The sequence below is a fragment of the Eptesicus fuscus genome, chromosome 24 (assembly GCF_027574615.1).
Source record: "Eptesicus fuscus isolate TK198812 chromosome 24, DD_ASM_mEF_20220401, whole genome shotgun sequence".
NCBI classification, from domain to species: Eukaryota; Metazoa; Chordata; class Mammalia; order Chiroptera; family Vespertilionidae; genus Eptesicus; species Eptesicus fuscus.
Window position 1 is genome coordinate 16,710,981 of NC_072496.1, and position 22,219 is coordinate 16,733,199.

The 22,219-nt window shown below is 47.0% G+C and overlaps 2 gene segments (V, D, J or C); both read right to left on the reverse strand.

Annotated features, from left to right (window-relative positions):
• Positions 1 to 4,750: 4,750 nt before the first annotated feature.
• LOC129148311 (immunoglobulin heavy variable 3-74-like) lies at positions 4,751 to 6,055 on the reverse strand. The segment is given in 3 exon segments: positions 4,751 to 4,762; positions 5,605 to 5,915; positions 6,010 to 6,055. Coding segments are annotated over 3 exon segments (369 nt in total).
• A 14,718-nt stretch (positions 6,056 to 20,773) lies between these two features.
• On the reverse strand, positions 20,774 to 21,256 carry LOC114229735 (immunoglobulin heavy variable 4-38-2-like). The segment is given in 2 exon segments: positions 20,774 to 21,129; positions 21,211 to 21,256. Coding segments are annotated over 2 exon segments (402 nt in total).
• Between the last annotated feature and the right edge of the window lie 963 nt (positions 21,257 to 22,219).

The window sequence follows — 22,219 nt, forward strand, 5'->3', positions numbered from 1 at the left end:
CCGCCCATGCCCGCCCTGGTTGCCCTGAGGCTGCAGGGAGGAGGCGTGCTTTTCTATTCAGAGATGATGTCATTATTCACATGGAAAATGCTAAAGGATCTGGAAAGATACACCAGGACAGGAATCGGTGCACAAGCACCAACCAGTGGGAAAATGCATTTGCACAGAAAACCATCAACAACCCCTACGAGGCATAAACAGAGAAACACCTAAGGATCAACCTAAAGCCTGATGCCCAGGCTCTGCCCACAGAAAGTGATAACACGGGTCAGGGGTCCTGACGCAGGTGTGACCCAGAGAAACCAACACACTTTTTCAGCAAAAGGCCTCACACCATGGCCACACCCACCGAGTGAGGCCACTGTGAATTCTTTATTCAAAAACTGAGCTGTGTCTGAGCTCCATCATCATTCCTAGTGGAACATGCTCACGGTCCTCCCTGGGCTTGGCACCTGGAGGAAATGGGCCACATGCTGACCTGACAGCTCAGGGAAGGCCTGCATGGCGGTCCTGCAAACTCAGAGACCTACAGTCACCACAAAGGATGGTCTGACATTAAACGTGAATAAAAGCAGTTATGGTGGGCAGTTAAGTCCTAGGCCAGTATCTTCACTGACAAGGTCAACCTTTACCTTAACTGAGCCTATCTGTCTTTTTCATCTATGATAACATATACTTGCAATTTCTGGATAATTTGTAACTTCCCTTTTTCCAGACCCTTTGGGGTACAGCCTAATGTGCCTGGGCGCCAGGACAGATACCACAAATTCATTCATCGTTATGTTAATTGATCCTGCATCCACCTAAGCATGTGTCTATCATTTTACTTTTTATCCAGTCCCAGAGGTTTCCCGGCTTTGCTTTCTCCCGCCTCTCTAGTCTATCACCCATGGATTTCATGAAACCCACATACGTCCCTCTTTGGAGTCCAATGTATCAATACAGATGTAACCTGCCATTCTCAGGAGCGTTTTCCCAGTTTGTTGAGGTTCTGCATCCTGGCATTTGTCAACAGTTTTGCTGAAATAAACTCACAAAATTTCTTTACAGGTTTGGATGTTTTTAAAAATATATTTTATTGATTTTTTACAGAGAGGAAGGGAGGGGGATAGAGAATTAGAAACATCAATGAGAGAGAAACATTGATCAGCTGCCTCCTGCACACGCTCCTACTGGGGATGTGCCTGCTACCAAGGTACATGCCCTTGACCTGAATCGAACCTGAACCCTTCAGTCTGCAGGCCGATGCTCTATCCACTGAGCCAAACCTTTTAGGGCTTGAATGTTGTTGTTTTTTAAGTTAACATTACTAAGATGGGGTTTCCTCCTACTGTTTCCTTCCTGTCCTGTTTTAACATAAGATTCCTTTATTTATTTAATTAGTTTTGTTAATCCTCAACCAGGTAGGAATTTGTGATCAAAGTTCCTGTGAGGTTCCTTTCTGTCACTGAATTTGGTCAGATTTATGACAGAGCCTCCTTTTTTATTCACAAACGCAATCTCTAAACCTAGAGATTTAGAAAAGGGCTTTCTGTGAGCTCTGTGGCTGAGCCTGGGAGTGTAACGCCCGGAACGCTGGCTGCACTTACAAAGCACCAAGAGTCGCCTCTTATGCAAAAAGCAAAGGGTTTATTAGTACAGGCATGCCCGGTCCCACAATATACTCTGAACACAGAGCAGAGGTTGTGGGTCCCGAAGCAGGGTTTGAGCACAGGTTGGGGGCCTTTATTAGCCGGGTGGCCAGGAGACCCGGCGACTGCTCTGCCATTCTCCACGCAGGGAGACCAGAGAGCAGCAGCGACCCTTTGTGTAGGACCGCTTTTAAGCACATTAACCACATCCGGTTTTTGCAGAACAAGTAACCCAAGACAAAACAGTTTTTCCCAAGCAACGTCAGGATCATGCCAATGACGACCATGTTATTCACAGGGTCATCCTGTTCTTCAGAAAGCTGACAGTGTTCTGTGAAAGAAGGCCTACGTGCTGGGAAGGGGCCATGAGACCCTATCTCAATGCCTGGCCTGGTGTCAGCACTGACAACTCTATCTGGGGCATAGTCCATGGCCTCAGTAGTGCTCAAAAATTCCCACTCTCCAACATTCCCCACTGGTTTTATGTACGTGAGTCAAATCATTGACTCTTTTGGGTCATTGTTGGTGAGGGAGTTATATTGACCCATGAGGACTATAAGCTTGATATCTTAAGCTGGGTGTGATGAAGCCATGTCGGGATCTCGTCGACCTTGACTGCTGTGGAGGTGGTCCTTTCCAGGTAGGAGTCAGTCAGAGTCACCAGGGTGGAAGGATGGACCGGATCAGAGATGCTTCTGGACTGCTTTCTGGGTAGACTGTAAAGCCTGTAAGAACTTGAATAAAGATTGGTTATGGATTTACTGGGTTTCTGTGTAAGCTGGTGAGATGGGTAGGTTAGGGTTTGGAAGAGTCACTAGAATCTATAGAGGCCCCACTGGTTTTAGGGCAGCCTCCCGGGCTGCTTCATCTGCAGCCTCGCTCCCTCTTGCTTCTGGGGAGTCCCCTTGTCTCACATAGGTAGAGATGGAAAGACTTAATTGCATCTGGTAGTTGGCCCATTGTCCTTGCTCTGCTCATGTCTGTCTAACTGCCTAATATATTACCTCAAGGATCCTGGCTCTGAATTCTTTTAGGGAAAATGGACGTCGGTAGGCTCTTCTAGCTACTTCCTGCTGAGGAGGGTCAGAAGTTTCTCTCAGAGCCAAGAGATCCTTGCTGTCTGTCAGAGGGACAATGAGGCCTGGGCACAGAAGGAGGTGGGCTTGTGACCCGGTGGAGACAAACTGTAACAAATGGTCTGGTGGAAGGGAAAGAAAACCCTTCAGTTTCAATAACTTCTATTGAAATAGAATTTTTCTCCTCAAAATTACCCCCATGTTTATCAAAAGATCCAAATCAAGACTAATTTATCTATTTAATTTGGCCTGATTGTTTGCATAAACACAACAAGAATGGTAACTGACTACCTTTGCCGGAATTTCATGATTGAATCTTAAGTGCCCCATAGGGCCAGGAAGCCAAGCCATCCAGCTGCCGTCAGGCCTGCCTGTAGTACCTGCTGAGTTAGGTGAATCCTCACCTGTAGTGGCTCTACCCGGGCCCACGCCCTAGGCTTTAAGGCCCATCTCAGTAGCCCTCCTACTCATCGCGGCTCAGAGTGCTTGGGGGTCCCACAGGGACGCAGAGGCGCCCTTATTGCTCCCCTTCTACTCTGACCAACCGCCAGTGATGGTAGGGTTTGGGCCTGATGCTCCAGCACCAGCTATTTTCAGGGCTACCAAGCAGGATACCAGGCTTTCTCCATGGCACTCTTATTGGCTTCAAGTCTTCAGAGTTCAGGCAGGGCTCCTTAAAACATGATACTCCAGTCAAAGTTTCTGATTAATAAAACCACTATTGGAAACCGGTCTTATTGTATTTATGCAAAGGAATGTATTGCCAAATTTTGGAGGACTTGTATAAGGAGAGAAATATACTGACCTGCTTTAAGATAGAATTTTCCTTGCCAGTCCTTTTTATGGACTTTTAAAATTATAAAAAACAGTAACTGTTAGATTTTTTTTATCAGTCCCTCCCTAAGTACTTTGGCATAAGCTATTTACCCTGTTTAGGGAGGCAGAATGCAAATTATTTACTCTTCCTGGCTTACTGGCCTGTATTATTTGATTTCTTTACGACATATCTCTTCTCCTTCTTACACCTACACAACCTTCTATTGAAACAGACACTTCTAAATTAGCCTTTAAACCTTCTTTCTATGTCCTTTAAAAATGCATAACCATGCTTCAGACCTTCTACTCAGTATTCCTTATTCTTTGAAACTTTAATCCTTTAATGAATCCTAAAAACTAAACAGCCAGAATTTCTTAGATTAACATTTATGACCATACTTTAAATGTACTTTTTCAAGAAAATATAACTAGATCTTCAGTGATAAAACCAAGAGTAGGTAAAAATATTTCTTTTTGAGAGACAGATATTTTTAAAACTTAAACATTAAAGATATTATATCTTAAAGTTCCTTTGCTGAATATTCCACCACCGCCCAAGAAGTACCCAGTAACCCCGCCCTGCCAGGCTCAGTCTTCATGTGCATTGGAAGGTTAAAGAGAAGAAAACGGGCAGAGGAAGATCCACTGTGTTTTGCCAGCAGAGTTCAGATAAGCAAGAAACCAAGGACGCCAGCAGAGCTGGTTGTACCCAGCAAAATCAACAAAAACCTATCTCTCCCTTCTCTCCCCCTTTTCTGCATTAACCATTTACTCTGTCCTTAGCAGGGGAAATAAGACAAGCTTTCTTAGATCCTGTATAACCAGGCTTTTTACACTTAAGGAACAACTGTTCTCCCTCCCAGATTTTCCTGCTTTACTCCAAGGTCCCAGAGGATCTTAACCTTAATTATACAAATGACAGTAAACATTGAACAAAAGACAAGGACAAACACAACACGCTCAGACAAAAATCCAAAAGGTCTTACAGCACCAATTGACTTGGCTGGCAACAGAATTTCAGAGTCAGACTCTAACAGATGGGAGGGTTCTAGGCACCCCTAGGCCTTCCCAGATGGGAGGATTCCAGGCATCCCTGGGCCTCCCCAGATTCCACCAGGGCGTCCCCCGGGGATGTGGCTTGCGACCTCTCGACACGTCTGTCAGCCGCAGTCGGGGGAGACTCACGCCCCTCCCCGACAGCCACCAGACCAAACAGATTTGCCAGCCTTAACCCTCAAACTAAACAGCAAACAGAAAATAAGGACAAGCTATCGCTATCCGAGAGGTGCCGTTACTTACCCCAAGAAGCATCTGTTGGAGCCTGAAGGCGGCTGCAGCAAATCTCGGTGGGACCTCCAAATGTAACGCCCGGAACGCTGGCCGCACTTACAAAGCACCAAGAGTCGCCTCTTATGCAAAAAGCAAAGGGTTTATTAGTACAGGCATGCCCGGTCCCACAATATACTCTGAACACAGAGCAGAGGTTGTGGGTCCCGAAGCAGGGTTTGAGCACAGGTTGGGGGCCTTTATTAGCCGGGTGGCCAGGAGACCCGGCGACTGCTCTGCCATTCTCCACGCCAGGAGACCAGAGAGCAGCAGTGACCCTTTGTGTAGGACCGCTTTTAAGCACATTAACCACATCCGGTTTTTGCAGAACAAGTAACCCAAGACAAAACAGTTTTTCCCAAGCAACGTCAGGATTATGCCAATGACGACCATGTTATTCACAGGGTCATCCTGTTCTTCAGAAAGCTGACAGTGTTCTGTGAAAGAAGGCTACGTGCTGGGAAGGGGCCATGAGACCCTATCTCAAGGCCTGGCCTGGTGTCAGCACTGACAACTCTATCTGGGGCATAGTCCATGGCCTCAGTAGTGCTCAAAAATTCCCACTCTCCAACAGGAGCAAAGTTAATTTAAGGCAGAGCAGGAAATGGTGTCTTTGCTTAAGTCTCCACCAGCTCCTGGTTTAGGGGCTATGCTGGTCCCCAGCGCCCCCTGGTGTTCTGGATGCTTCCTGCAGCCCAGCCCTGCAGCCTCCCTCAGGGAGGTTTGTGTCAGGGCTCACACTGACTTCCCCTCACTGTGTATCTTCCACAGTAATACATGGCCGTGTCCGTGGCTTTCAGGCTGTTCATTTGCAGAAACACCGTGTTCTTGGCATTGTCCCTGGAGATGGTGAAGCGGCCCTTCACAGAGTTGGCATAGTTTGTGGTACTTCCATCAGGATTAATTTCACCAAGCCACTCCAGCCCCTTCCCTGGAGCCTGGCGGACCCAGCTCATCCAGTTGCTACTGAAGGTGAATCCAGAGGCTGCACAGGAGAGTCTCAGAGACCCCCCAGGCGGCACCAAGCCTCCCCCAGACTCCACCAGCTGCACCTCACACTGGACACCTGCAAACACAGAGACACAGGGGGACTTAGCATCACATGGAAGCACAAACAGGCACAGGCACAGGTCTCAGTACTTCCCACTCCTGAAAATGACCTTGAAGAATGATCAGGAGGAAAACGCAGCTTGGCACCAAGTCCATGTTGGAGCCGCTGGGGTCCTTTCTCAGGTACGTGGATTCTGGGTGTCTCCCCAGCATGTGGGGCTGGGCCCTCCTTTATGAGCAGGAGGAGAGCCCCATTTGCATGGAGTCTGGATATAAGGGTGCAGCTGGGACCCTGGGCTGCATGCCTGACCTTGTCATCCTAGGGGCGACCCCAGATGGAAAGGCCTCAAGGATGCTGGCCACATGGGGTCCCATTATGACCCACTATCCCTCCCTCCTTTCTCGACAGCTGGTCACTCTGACCCCATTCCTTTGGGGGCACCTTCCAGGATTGAGAGTCCTCCATCCTTGGGTTTTGATGAGGACCCAGGGGTGCTGCCCCCAGAGACGGGTGGAGGGGGCTTCCTCTCGCTCTCCTTCACCCGTTGTGGGCCATGTTGCCTTTCTGGGGGTTGAGAATAAGAACTTGCATTGCATGATATTTTTATTTTGAGACTGAAAGATACTCCTTGTTGTTTTCGCCAATCAGGGCTTCCACAAAACTCGAATGTATACAAGTGATGAGACAGGAGAGGCTGGGGTGGATGCTGTGGCCACAGCCTCCACCTGTAAACTGCTGCCCTGTCACAAGCACCCAGCTGCCTTCCTGAATTCATACATTTTACTAAACTTCCCTGCTGTTCGTGTGCAAAAGTCCTGTTTCCCAGCCTCTCAAATGGGGAGAATTTCCATCATTTAAAAATGAAACCTTGGCGGGTGGTGGGTATGGGCTGTAGGGGGTCAATGGGGGAAAAAGGGGACATATGTGATACCTTCAACAATAAAAATATTAAATATTAATTAACTAATTTAAAAAATGGAGTCCTGGCCCTGGCCGGTTTGGCTCAGTGGATAGAGCGTTGGCCTGCGAACCAAAAAGTCGCGGGTTCCATTCAGTCAAGGGCACGTACCTGGGTTACAGTCTCCTCCCTGGCCCTTGCCCTGGTCAGGGCACAAGCAGGAGGTACCCAGTTGATGTGTTTCTCTCACATCAATTGTTCTCTCTTTCCCCTCCCTCCCTTCCACTCTCTCTGAAAAGCAATGGAATATAATGGAATATAATATCCGGGGTAGCAAAACCCTGGGTAGAAAGCTGAGGCACCAAGTCATTCTTGGAGGCAGGTGAGCACCTCCGTTCTCAGAGGACAGCGGCCACCTGTGTCATCCTCCCACAGCCCCAGGCAGGCGAGGACAGATGGACACAGGAATCTGGGACTGTGGTCACTTGTTCCTTCTGGGAAGGCGGCCACCACCACTTGGAAAGTGCAGTCACGCTGGGGAGGGGTGGGGCATGGGCAGTCAATCACCACACAGCCTTCCTTCTCTCTTCCTTTCAATTGTTTATTATTATTTTAAAATACATTTTTATTTTCTTCAGAGAGGAAAGGAGGAGAGAGAGATAGAAACATCAGTGATGAGATGGGGATCCAGGCAGTAGCCCCCGCATGTGCCCTGACCAGGAATCCAATCGTGACGTCTTGGTTCATAGGTCGATGCTCAACCAATGAGCAAAACCGACCATGATCTAGGGTTACTTCTTATGCTTTCTTCTTTCTTTCTTTCTTTCTTTCTTTCTTTCTTTCTTTCTTTCTTTCTTTCTTTCTTTCTTTCTTTCTGTTTCTCTCTCTCTCTCTCTCTCTCTCTCTCTCTCTCTCTCTCTCTTTCTTTCTCCTCCCTCCCTTCCTCCCTCCCTTCCTCCCTCCCTCCCTCCCTTCCTTCCTCCCTCCCTCCCTCCCTCCCTCCCTCCCTCCCTCCTTTCTTCTCTCTCTCCCTTTCTTTTCTTCCTCTCTCTCTCTCTTAAAAAAAATAAGATTCCTTTACTTTGTTAGTTTTGCTAATCCTCACCGAGGATATTTTCCCACTTATTTTTAGAGATCATGGAAGGGACAGGGAGAGGGAGAGAGCTGATAGACATACATTGATTAGTTGCCTCTTGCAGGATGGATGGAGCTTGTAGGTGAGATTTGTTCCATTGATGGGAATTGAACCAGGGACCCCTCAGTCCATAATCTGATGCTCTATCCACTGAGCCATATGGGCTAGGGCCCCTCCCACCATGTTTACTTAACACTGTGGAGACCCCCTGCACAGCATGCAGGTAGCAAGGGTCCTGCCAGGTGGACCAACAGACCTGAGGGCTGTCTGTGTTGCTGGGATGAGGGGAACTAGGATGGAGAGGCCCCCAGAAGGTCAGCCACAGGTGCCAGGGTACAGGGGTGCATGGGGAGCTGGGCTGGAGCCTCTCTCCAGAGCCTTAATGAGGAAGAACCACCCAGACCCCCTCTCCTCCAGGCTGATGTTGGGCCTGGCTGTGGGGGACCCACCAGAAGCCAGGTGGTCAGGGCCCCATGAGGGCTGAGGGAAACACAAACCTAAATTAGGGAAAAGTTCGTTTTCCCAGGTGCCAGGAAGAGACAGGGACTTCCTCCCTCCCTTCCCTCTAAAATGCATGTAAGGTTCAATGTCAGCTTAAAAGCTCACTGAACATCTACCCAGCTTTACACCCCAGAGTGTTTTCTGGGGAGTTTGGAACCTTCCTGAAGTGTGACCACCAGGGGTCCCCACTTCTGTGGGAGCAAGGGGGCAGCCAGACTTCAGGGGGCTCCTGGCTCCCAGGTGCAAACCTACTTCCTGTCCTAAAGAGGCAGGAGGTTTCATGTTCCCTGGGATCAGGTCAATGAGCAAACACATGAGGGCCCTCCAGTCACCAGGGGATTAGGGTGAACCCTGGGTGACAAGTGGTGCTGCCCAGTTCCTCCTTGAGGCTGCACCTCTGTGAACGCTGTGTGTCTGTGGGTGGTTCCCCACAAGAACTCAGTTCAGTCCCCTTATCTGCTGCTTTGCCAGCCCCACACGGGCAGCACCACTGCAGTTAGGATAAGTCTTAACATCGAGCAGGTGATTCCTACAACTATTTTCCTTTTTCCAACGTTGCTTAGATGTGTCTGTTCCTTTGTCCTTTGTCCATATCAATTTAAAAATCAGTTTGTCTATGTCTGTAAAATTCATGCTGAGATTTTGACTGATATTCTGTTACATCTGCAAGCCAGTTTTTGGAGAAACCTTTACTGTGATGCTTCTTCCAAGCTATGTCTCCATTTGTTTAGGGCTTGTTTGGTTTATTTTGTTAGAATTTGGTGAATTTCAGGTTTTGTTAGATTTAAACCTAAATATTTAATCTCCTGGGAGGTCATCACAATTTATATTTTGGATTCCACTCATAAATTCCTAATGTATAGAAATAGATCCAGTTTTGTGTATTGACTGGTGATTTTGAAGTCGATTCGTTTGATTTTTCTTCATATGTTAGGGGCTGGTACACAAAATTCATGCACATTAAAAGGGAATTCATTAGAGGAAATACTTTAATATTGCTAGTTTCCCTTTCTCTATAACAGAAGTGTCAGAGATGAAAGAAAATTAGTAAAATGTATATGAAAATCTTTCTCCTGTCAGAGTCTGGGGCATGCTCTATCAATGAGCCGCAGCATGCCCCAGACTCAAGTCCCTGCCCACCCATGTGCACCTCGAAATTGTGAGAGACCCAGACCCAGCCGGCCGCATCCTCATTGGGCAAGATCCAGATCTGGCCGGCCTCTCCCCCCCCATCAAGCCCCATTGGGCGGAGGGTGCAGACTCAGGTTCTCTGTCTAGCCCCGCTGGTTTGGGGGCATAGCCTCAGGTCTCTGGGCCTGGTGCTGGGTGTGGGTTGCAGCCTTAGGTTCCCCAGTTCACCCTCAGGTCATCCTGCCCAGCACCATGGTGGGGGGCGTGGCCTGAGGTCCCTCAGCCGGGCACTGGTGTGGGGGACACAGCCTGAAGTCCTCCTTCAGGCCCCGCCAGGTTGATGGTGCAGTCTGAGGTCCCTCGTCAAGCCCAGCTATGCTGGGGTGGGACCTCAGGTCCCCCAGCCTGGTGTTGGAGTGTTGCAGCCTCAGGTCCCCCAGCTTAGGGTGGCAGGAATGGCCTGAGGTCCCCCAGCCCAGCACCAGTGCGGGGGGCATGGCTTGAGGTTCCCCATCAGGTTTTGTTAGAGTGGAGTGTGTGGCCTGAAGTCTCCTGTAAAGCCTTGCAGGGCGGAGGGGCACAGCCTGAGGTCCCCCGCCTTGGCCCGGCACCACGCAGCCTCTGGTCCGTGCTGATTACTCATTATGGCTTGTTACGGGAACCTTGTCTCTGCTGTGGGCACATCAATCTTGTGTTATGGGAACCCTGCCTCCACTGTGGGCGCAACCATCTTGTTACAGTGTGACAGAATGAGGATCAATTTGCATATTACTTCTTTATTATCCTATCTAATTAAGAAGGACTATTGTAATTGACTGTCACACCCTCACAAAGATGGCAGCACCCACATCCAATAAGGAGGGAATATGCTAATTGACTGCCATGCCCTCAAAGATGGCGAAACCCACAGACACAAGATGGTGGCGCCCAGTCCCCTGGACCCCGCGGGGGCGGTAGGTGCGCAGCATGGCTGGGCCTGCTCCCAGGCAGGACCGGTCACTCCTCGCGCCTGCCACCCGAGCTCCAGTTGCCTCAGCCCCCCAGCCACCCAGGGCCAGCCCAAGGGATGACCAAACAACTGAACAGAAGGCTGTGTGGGGCATCCAGGCCAGCAGGGGGGTTATTGAGAGTCGACTAAATGACTGAATGGCAGGCTGCGTGAGGCAACCAGGCCAGCGGGGGTGCTGTGAGGGGTGACCAGGCTGGCAGGGGGGGAAGTTGGGGGCAATTAGGCTGGCAGGGGGGGGCAGTGAGGAGTGACTAGGCTGATGGAGGGGTAGTTGGGGGCGACCAGGCTGGAAGTGGGGGCAGATAGGGGTGACCTGTTTGGCAGTGGGGGGCAGTCAGGGGAGACTGGGTTGGCGGGGTGGGGGCAGTTAGGGGTGATCAGGCCAGCATGCAGAGACAGTGAGGGGCAATCAGGCAGACAGGCAGGTGAGTGATTAGGAGCCAGCGGTCCAGGATTGTGAGAGGGATTCCGGATTGGAGAGGGTGCAGGCTGTGCTGAGGGGACCCCCGCCCACCATTTTGTGCCCTGGGCCTCTAGTATAGAATAACTATGTCAGGTGCAAGTAGGGACACCTTGTGTCTTCCATTCACATATGAATGTCTCTATGCATCTTTCTTGTCGTATTTCCCTTGTTAAAACATCAAGTATGATGTTGAATAGAAGTGGTAAGAGTGGACCTTTTTGACTTTGTCCCCATCTGAGGGGGAATCATTTAACTTCCCACAATCAAGTATGATAGTAGCTACAGGAGTCCCAGGATAAGATTGAGGAAGTGCCCTTTATCCCAAGTTCCATAAGAGTGTTTATCATGAATGAATGCTGTGCTTTGTCACACACTTTTCTGTATCAATTTTTATGACATTTTGGATTTTCTTCTTTATACAGTTGACCTGTTGCTTTACATTGGTTGATTAAAAAATATTGAATCAGTTGTGAGTTGTTGGGATAATTCCTGCTTTGTCATGGTGTAGTATGATTTTCTTATATTGCTGTTAGGATTGGCTAATATTCTGATGAGGATTTTACTAAATATGTTAACAAGAGATTTTGGTCAGTAGTTTACTATTTGTTTGTACTGAGTGCACAAAGAATGCTGGTCTCATAAGAATGCACTGGGAATGTGTTCATATCTCCTAATTAATTTCTGATATTGGCCATTTGTCTCTTTGCCAGTCTTGTTAGCATTGAGTTCGTTTTATTGATCTTTTCTAAGATTCAGCTGTTGCCATCATTCATTTTTCTCTATCATTTTTCTGTTTTGATTTCATTAATCTCTGCTCACCTTTATTTTTCCTTTCTTCTGCTTGATTTTAGGTGATTTTGATCTTCCTTTTCTAATATATATTTTAAAAAAATCTTTGTTGTTGAGAGCATTACTGAAAACTCTCCCCCTCCCATATCATCCCATCACCCTGTTCCTGCCCCCCTGCGGCCTTCACCACCCTCCTGTCTGTGTCCACAGGTAATTCATATGCATATGCGCTCTTTGGTTCATCTCTTTCCACTCTCCCCTCCCTCTTCCCTCTGTGATTCGTCAGTCTGTTCCATGTTTCCATGCCTCAGGTTCTATTTTATTCATCAGTTTATTTTGTTCTTTAGATACTATGTTTGTTTATGGTTTTAGATTCAATTGTTGATAGATATGTATTTATTGCCATTATTTTGTTTATATTTTCTTTTTTTTTTTGTTTTTGTTTTTAATGATTTCAGAGAGGAAGGGAGAGGGAGAGAGAGATAGAAACATCAGTGATGACAGAGAATCACTGATCAGCCACCTTCTGCATGCCCCCTATCGGGGACTGAACCCACAACCCTGGCATATACCCACAACTGGTATTGAACCTGGAACCCTTCAGTCAGCAGGCCAATGCTCTATCCACTGAGTCAAACTGGCTAGGGCTTTCTTCATATTTTTTCCTCCTCCTCCTCCTCTTCCTCCTCCTCCTCCTCCTTCTCCTCCTCCTCCTCTTTCTCCTTCTCCTCCTTACCCCTTGCTTTTCACAGGGGCCTCCACAGCTGAGATATCCCTCCTGATTAAGCACACACCCCATGTTAATGTCAACTAGCCTGTTCCCCGCCTCCGCCCTTCCTACCAGTCTCAGTGTGCTCTCTTCTTTACCTCCCTAGTCCGGAATGATGGTTTGTGTCTATTTTAGTTGTACATTCCATGTGGTTGTGGGAGGCAGTGAGAACATGCATTTACCTATGACTCCAAATTGGTTCTCACATTTTCCTTATTTTTAAAGTGGAGGCTTATATTATTGATTTAAATATCTTTATTCTTTTCTAATATATAAGCATTTAATGCTAAACATTTCCCTCTAAGCACTGCTCTAGTTGAATCTCACAAAATTTGATATTTTGTAATTTCATTTTCTTTCAGTTTTGAAATACATTTTCAGTTAGTATAGAATTTGACGTTGATGTTGCTTCAATGCTCCTTCAGCTTTTTAGAGTCGTCACCCCATTATTTTCTAGTTTTGGTAGTTTTTCACGTGACCTTTGATGTTTCTATTAATCTTGTTCCTTGACTCATGTTTGGTTTTTTTCTTGGCTGCCCTTAGGCATTTTATCTTTTTTTTTTTTATGAGTTTGACTTTATTGTGCCTTGATTTAATGTTGTTTATTTTAATTCTTCTTGGGGTATGTTGGTGTCCTTAGATCTCTTTATATTTTACATGAAATTCTGAAAATCTATTTCCATAATTTCTTCAAATATTTTACTTGTTGCCCCTCTCTCCTCTTTCTGGGATTCCAATTACATGTATATATAGATTTCACTGCTTTATTGTCTCTTACATTCCTGACAATTGACTATTTTTTGGAAAATTTGTTCTGTGTTCCATTTTGGGGAGTTTCCATTACACTTCTTTAAGTTCACTTATGTTTAATCGGCAGCGTTAGTCTTACTCCATATAGTGTTCATTTTAGATGTTGTTATTTTCTTATCCTCTAGAAATTCAAAATACAGAGCAGTTCTGCCAACTCCTTTCTGTGAGATTAAAGCCCTCGTGTGTTCTATCCACCAGAAGCTCCTGACAGAAGACTGTCCCTTTGTTAGCACAGCCGAGGTTATTGGTTGGTGGGGCTGCAATAACGTTTCTCTGGTCACTGCCCAACGACATCCCCAATGGCCTCCTTAACATGGCAATGTCTCCTGGAGGAGGGACCAAAGGGAACATTAAGGGCTCCTTCTGACTGATCACTGGGGCAGAGGAAGCAAGTGACTTCCTCTAAGGGGTGGTGTGAAAGGAAACTTAAGGCATAAAGGGAGGAGGCAGTGAGTCCTTGAGGAGGGTGTTTACTCCTGGATAATAAAACCACTGACCAGATCTTCAGAGAATATATCCCCAGGTCCCAGCTCCTGAGCAGGTCCTTATGCTTTCCCTGGTGTCCTGAGAGTCCTCATGCAGCCCAGCCCTGCTGCCTCCCTCAGGGAGGTTTGTGTCTGGGCTCACACTGACTTCCCCTCACTGTGGGTCCTGCACAGTAATACAAGGCGGTGTCCTCGGTGGTCACAGAGCTCAGCTGCAGGGAGAACTGGTTTTTGGACGTGTCTCTGGAGATGGAGATTCGGCTCTTGAAGGAGGGGCTGTAGTTAGTACTCCCATCATAACATATGCGCCCCATCCACTCTAGCCCCTTCCCCGGGGGCTGGCGGATCCAGGTCCAGCAGGAACCACTGGTTGTGATGGAGAATCCAGAGACAGCACAGGTGAGAGAGAGAGTCTGCGAGGGCATCACCAGTCCTGGGCCTGACTCCTGCAGCTGCACCTGGGACAGGACACCTGGGACAGAGAGAACAGTGAGTCCTGGGCTCAGATGCAGGGTCCCCATTGGCTCAGTGGATAGAGTGTTGGCCTGCGAACCAGAGTCGCGGGTTCCATTCAGTCAAGGGCATGTACCTGGGTTGCAGGCTCCACCCTAGCCCTTGCTCTGTTTAGGGCACAAGCAAGAAGCACCCAGTTGATGTGTTTCTCTCACATCAATGATTATCTCTTTCCCCTCCCTCCCTTCCACTCTCTCTTAAAAGCAATGGAAAAGATATCCTTGGGTGATGATCTATCTATCTATCTATCTATCTATCTATCTATCTATCTATCTTACCTAATAATAGACAAACATGTAAATTGACCGTACCTCTGCTATGCCCATAGCCAATCAGAGTGAGTATGCAAATTAACCCAACAAAGATGGTGGTTAACTTGCATACTGGGCAGGCCTGGGAAGGGGACCCCCAGCTCTCTCCAAATCACCGGCTCCACCCTTGCCCAGGCAGAAAGCTTCAGCCAGAGGCTTTAGGCTTGGGCAGGGCCCAGCTGGCGATTGGTGTGAACTACAGAGGAAATACCTTTTCTGACTGCTCATTGGCTAAGCTTCCTGTATGCCAATGGTAATATTCTTTGTAGCTTGGGTAATAAGAATCCAAAAAGGTGATATAGGATTTTTCCACCACACTTCTGGAGAAAAAAACGAAGGTCCACTGCTGGAGGGCTAAGAAATGTCATATCCTGCCCTAGCCATTTGGCTCAGTGGTTAATGCCTTGATCTGCCAACCACAGGGTCTGGGTTCAATTCTGATCAAGGGCATGTACCTAGGTTGCAGGCTCCTCCCTGGCTGGCGTCCAGGTCAGGACTCATGCAGGAAGCAACGAATCAAAGTGTTCCTCTCACTTTGATGTTTCTCTCTGTCTTTCCCTTTCACTTGCACATTCTCTAAAAGTCAATGGACACATATACTCAGGTGAGTATAAGAAAAAAAAAAAAGAAAGAAAGAAATGTCATATCCTATAAAAGACACATCTTGAAAATGCCTAAGGAAAGTTGTCATTTTTTCATGGTGAAGGGACTGGAGTCTGTGTTGATGAAAACACCTTGGTGGCTATGGTGACTGGCAGTGGATACAGCAGCGGGTTGATGGGGCTGGTGCCTTCCCCTGAACAGCCCAGCCACCTTCCACAAAGGGAGGCCAGACTACGGCTTAGGACAGCTCCCCATAGGACATCCCTTGAGGGCTCCCAGTATGTGAGAGGGGGCAGGTTGGGCTGAGGGACCCCCCCACCCCAGTACACGAATTTCGTGCACCAGGCTCCTAATATATACATGTCCTGGGTAGCAAAACCCTGGGTAGAAAGCTGAGGCACCAAGTCGTCCTTGGGGGCAGGTGAGCACCTCCCTTCTTGGAGGAGAGCGGCCACCTGTGTCATCCCCCCACAACCCCAGGCAGGTGAGGACAGAGGGACACAGGAATCTGGGACTGTGGTCACTTGTTCCTTCTGGGAAGGTGACCACCACCACTTGGAAAGTACAATTACGCTGGGGAGGGGTGGAGCATGGGCAGGTCAAACACCACAAAGCCTTACTTCTCTCTTGGTTCATAGGTCGATGCTCAACCAATGAGCAACACTGGCCAAAGCTTGCTTTCCTTTTTTTTTTTTTTTTAAATAAGGCTCCTTTATTTAGTTAGTTTTGTTAATCCCCACCCGAGGATATTTTCCCACTTATTTTTTGAGATTGTGGAAGATGGGGGGAGAGGGAGAGAGCCGATAGAGATACATTGATTAGTTGCCTCTTGCAGGAGGGATCGAGCTTGTAGGTGAGATTTGTTCCATTGATGGGAATTGAACCTGGGACCCCTCAGTCCACAGGATGATGCTCTGTCCACTGAGCCCCATGGGCTAGGGCCCCACCCACCATGTCTAGTTAACACTGTGAGGCCCCCACAGAGCATGCAGGCAGCCAGGGTCCTGCTAAGTGGAACAACAGACTTGGGGGTTGTCTGTGATGCTGGGACGAGGGGAACTAGGATGGAGAGGCTCCCAGAAGGGCAGCCCCAGGTACCGGGGTACAGGGGTGCATGGGTAGCTGGGCTGGAACCTCTCTCCAGAGACTTAATGAGGAAGAACCACCCAGACCCCTCTCCTGCAGGCTGATGCTGGGCCTTGCTATGGGGGACCCACCAGATGCCAGCTGGTCAGGCCCCATGAGGGCTGAGGGAAATAAAAATCTAAATTAGGGAAAAGTCCGTTTTCCCAGGTGCCAGGAAGAGACAGGGACTTCCTCCCTCCCTTCCCTCTAAAATGCATGTAGGTTTCAATGTCAGTTTAAAAGCTAACTGAGCACCTCCCCGGCTTTATGCTCCAGTGTGCTTTCTGGGGACTTTGGAACCATCTCTGAAGTGTGACCACTAGGGGCACCCTCTCCCCACTTCTGTGGGCAGCCAGACTTCAGGGGGCTCCTGGCTCCCGGGTGCAAACCTACTGCCTGTCCTAAAGAGGCAGGAGGTTTCATGTTCCCTGGGATCAGGTCAATGAGAAAACACATGAGGCCCCTCCAGTCACCAGGGGATTTAGGGTGAACTCTGGGTGACAAGTGGTGCTGCCCAGTTCCTCCTTGAGGCTGCACCTCTGTGAACGCTGTGTGGCTGTGGATGGTTCCCCACAAGAACTCAGTTCCGTCCCCTTATCTGCTGCTTTGCCAGCCCCACACAGGCAACACCACTGCAGTTATGATAAGTCTCCAAATAGATCCATTTCTGTGTATTGAGCTGTGATTTTGAAGTTGATTTGTTTGATTTTTTTCATAGATAAATATTTCACGTGCAACTAGGGACACCTTGTATCTCTGTTCACATTTGAGTGTCTCTATGCATCTTTCTTGTCTTACCTCGCTTGTTAAAACGTCAAGGACAATGTTGAATAGAAGTGTTAAGAGTGGACCTTCTTGACTTTGCCCCTATCTGAAGGGGTATCATTTCCCTTCCCACAGTCCTGTATGATAGTAGCTACAGGAGTCCCAGGATCAGATTGAGGTAGTGCCCTTTATCCAAGTGCCCTAAGCGTGTTTATCATGAATGAATGCTGTGCTTTGTCACACACTTTTCTGTATTAATTTTTATGACCATGTGAATTTTCTTCTTTGCACAGTTGACCTGTTGGATTACATTGGTTGATTAAAAAATATCGAATCAGCTTTGAGTTGTTTGGATAATTCCTGCTTTGTCATGGTATAGTATGATTTTCTTATATTGCTGGTAGGATTGGCAAATATTTTGTTTAGGATTTTAGTAAATATGTTAACAAAGTATGTTGGCCAGTAATTTACTCTTTCTTTGTACTAAGTGCACAAAGAATACCAGTCTCATAAAAATGCATTGGGGGATGTGTTCTTATCTCCTAATTAATTTCTGATATTGGCCATTTGTCTCTTTGCCAGTCTCATGAGCATTGAGTTAGTTTTATTGTTGTTGTTTTTTTCAAAGATTCAGCTTTTGGCATCATTGATTTTTCTTTTTGATTTTTCTGTTTTGATTTCATTTATCTCTGTTCATCTTTGTTTTTCTTTTCTTCTGCTTGATTTTAGGTGATTTTGATCTTCCTTTTCTAATTTCTTTTTTCCCCCCAATCTTTGCTGTTTATAGTATTACTAATATTCCCCCTTTTCCACCCATATCACTCCTCCACCCCATTCCTGCCCCATCCCAGGCTTTCATCACCCTCCTATCTGTGTCCATAGGTAACGCATATGCATATAAGTTCTTTGGTTCATCTCTTTCCACCCTCCCCTCCCTCCTCCCTCTGAGTTTTGTCAGTCTGCTCAATGTTTCCATGCCTCTGCTTCTGTTTTATTCATCAGTTTATTTTGTTCATTAGATACTTTGTTCAAGTATTTTAGTTTTTAGATTCAATTATTGATAGATATGTATTTATTACCATTTATTTTTTTCATATTTTATTTTTTAAATATTTTTATTGATTTCAGAGATGAAGGGAGAGAGAGAGAGAGAGATAAATACATCAGTGATGACAAAGAATCACTGATCAGCCACCTTCTGCATGCCCCCTATTGAGGACTGAACCCACAACCCTGGCATGTGCCCATGACTGGGATCAAACCTGTAACCCTTCAGTCAGCAAGCCAATGCTCTATCCACTGAACCAAACTGGCTAGGGCTTTCTTCATATTTTTTCCTTCTCCTCCTCCTCCTCCTCCTCCTCCTCCTCCTCCTCCTCCTTCTTCTTATTATTATTCTTATTCTTTTTCTTATTCTTATTCTTATTCCTTTTCTTCTTTCTCCTCTTTCTCCTCCTCTTTCTTCTTCTCCTCCTAGATGTGTAGAATTGTAATCTGGTCTTGTGTGAAGCTATCTACCAGGTGCACTGGCTATAGGGCCTCCTGGCAGGTGCAAAGTCAGCCACTGCCTGGGACCACCAAGCAGGAGCTACAGGGGGATCTGCAGATGGCTGCTACTTGTATTGAGCTTGGAAGTGCCCAGGCAAGGACAAGTTGTGAAGCAAGGCAGGGTGGAGCTAGTGCTGGGTCTTGGGTCTCTTACTGATAGATTTGGGACATGCTGATGCCAAGTGCTGCTTGTTTGAGAGATTTTAGGAGAGTCTAAAACCTGAGCCAGACTAAGCTATTTATATGGAAAGGCTGCTGAAATAATTTTGGGTGGGGCTTCAATTTAGATGGGGGGTGGTTCTCAGGGAATCAGCAGGGCAGAGCAAACTGTGTGCACCACGCTAATGAAACCTCAGATATGGCTTTGAGGCAGCTATGTGATGCGGGAGGTTCCAGCACAGAAACAATGACTCCTATGAGCAGCTGTGTCTGGAAGAATGCCACTTCAAGTTCCTGCCCTAATGCCAGACAATCAGTTCTTCCTTGTATGTCCTAGGATCCCCCAATTCCATCACATACTGCTGGAGCAAAGAAGCAAGGCCCTGTAAATTCCTGTGCTGGTTCTTTAAGAGGAACAGCCTGGGTCTCCAGCTGCTTCCATGTCACTCAAAGACAATTATTTCTGGTTTTTACAACCTGAACTTTTGAGGACTTCTCTTCCCAGTTCTGCAAACCTGGATTGGGGGTCAGTGTGGGGCTGGGCACCTTTGCTTCTCACAGGGGACCTCCATAGCTGAGATATCCCTCCTGATTAAGCACACACCACATGTGAGTGTTGACTAGCCTGTTTTATATTATTGATTTAAAGATCTTTATTCTTTTCTAACATAAGCATTTAATGCTATATATTTCCCTCAAAGCACTGCTCTAGCTCCATCTCAGAAAACTCAATATTTTGTGATTTCATTATCATCCAGTTTTGAAATACATTTTCAGTTAGTTTAGAATTCTATATTGATGTCCCTTCAATGCTCCTTCAGCTCTTTAGAGTTGTCACCCTATTGTCTTCTGATTTTGGTAGGTTATCTTGTGACCTTTGATGTTTCTATTAATCTTGTTCCTTGACTCATGTGTGGGTTTTTTCTTTACTGCCCTTAGGTATTTTATCTTTTTCATAAGTTTGACTTTATTGTGCCTTGATTTAATGTTGCTTATTTTCATTCTTCTTGGGGTACTTTGATGTCCTTAGATCTCTTTATAGTTTACATCAAATTCTGAAAATCTATTTGCCATAATTTCTTCAAACATTTTACTTGGTGCCCCTCTCTCCTCTTTCTCTTTCTGGGATTCCAATTATATATATATATATATATATATATATATATATATATATATATATATATATATTTGACTGCTTTATTTTCTCTTACATTCCTGACAATTGACTATTTTTTGGAAAATTCGTTCTGTGTTCCATTTTGGGGAGTTTCCATTACACTTCTTTAAGTTCACTTATGTTTAATCATCAGTGTTAGTCTTACTCCATGTATTATTCATTTTAGATGTTGTTATTTTCTTATCCTCTAGAAATCCAAAATACAAACCAGTTCTGCCAACTCCTTTCTGTGAGATTAAAGCCCTCGTGTGTTTTATCCACCAGAAGCTCCTGACAGAAGACTGTTCCTTTGTTAGCACAGCCGAGGTTATTGGTTGGTGGAGCTGCAATAACATTTATCTGGTCTCTGCTCAAGGACGTCCCCATGGCCTCCTTAAAATTGCAATGTCTCCTGGGGGAGAGTCCAAAGGAAATATTAAGGACTCCTTCTGAATGATCAGTGGGGCAGAGGAAGTAAGTGACTTCCTCTAAGGGGTGGTGTGAAAGAAAATGTAAGGCATAAAGGGGAGGGACAGTGAGTCCTTGAGGAGGGTGTTTACTCCTGGAAAATAAAACCACTGACCAGATCATCAGAGAATATACCCCTCCAGGTCCCAGCTCCTGAGCTGGTCCTCATGCTCTGTGTTCCTGAGCGCCCCCTGGTGTCCTGAGCAACCCCTGCAGCCCAACCCTGCTGCCTCCTTCAGGGAGGTTTATGTCTGGGCTCACACTGACTTCCTCTCACTGTGTCTCGCACACAGTAATACACAGCTGTGTCCTCGGTGGTCATGGAGCTCAGCTGCAGGGAGAACTGGTTCTTGGAAGTGTCTCTGGAGATGGAGGTTTGGCTCTTGAGGGAGGGGCTGTAGTAAGTGTTTCCATCATAACATATGCCACCCATCCACTCCAGCCCCTTTCCTGGGGGCTGGCGGATCCAGCTCAAGCATGTACCACTGGTTGTGATGGAGTAACCAGAGACAGCACAGGTGAGAGGGAGGGTCTGCGAGGGCGTCACCAGTCCTGGGCCCGACTCCTGTAGCTGCACCTGGGACAGGACACCTGGGACAGAGAGAACACAGTGAGTCCTGGGCTCAGATGCAGGATCCCCATCTCCTCATGTCTAAGCCCTGAGTCACTCACATCTGGGAGCTGACAGCAGAAAGAGGAAGAGCCACATGGGATTCATGTCTTGCAGGTGAGGTCCTCGTCCCCCAGGAAGTATTCTCCAGGGTGAGGAGGACCTGAATTTAAGTGGACGCCAACTGCGTGTGTGTCTGGTGGCCATGTGGGCATTTGCATATGGGAGGTGTCTGCACATACAAAGGGCAAGAGGTGAGGGGAGGTCCTGGTCTCTGGGGCTTCTCCTGGGAGGAGGTGCTGACTGTGCCCTCAGAGAACCAGGCCCTCCTTGGGGTCCTGGTCACCATGCCCAGTGCCTCTTCTTCCTCAGCAGGAGATGTGCTGCAGGAGGTGGTCAGGAGGTAGGATGTGGGAGCCATCAGTGACTCCTTAGGGATAAAATCAATGTGCCTCTTCTTCCAGAGATATAGGTAGATATAGATATAGATACATATATAGATATAGATCTTCTTTTTTATCATTCTTTGAGAATATTTTTATTGAGTTTGTGAGGGAAAGGAAAGGAGAGTGGGAGAAACATTGATGCGAGAGAAAAATATTGATCAGTTAGTTGTCTCTCATATATGATTCTATAGGGAATCAAACTTGGAATATTTTTATGTATTTATTTATTTAAATATATTTTTATTGATGTCAGAGAAGAAGGGAGAGGGAGAGAGAGAGAGAGATAGAAACATCAATGATGATAGGTGATCATTGATTGGCTGCCTTCTGCATTCCCCACACAGGGGATGTTTCCTGGATCCTGGGCATGTGCCCTGACTGGGAATCAAAGAATGACCTCTTGGTTCATAGATCAACGCTCAACCCATGAGCCACAGTTCCTGCACTTTTAGGATTCACAGAGCTCCCTGTTTACCTGGGCTCTAGTCAGCGGGATGTTGGCAATATTATCGGTGGACCAGGCACCAGCGCTTCCGTTTGATCTCAGTGGCCACGGGCTTGTCCACCAAGATCCTCCACAGCTCAGGGGCCACCTGGGGGTTCCCTCAGCACAGATGTGAGCTTT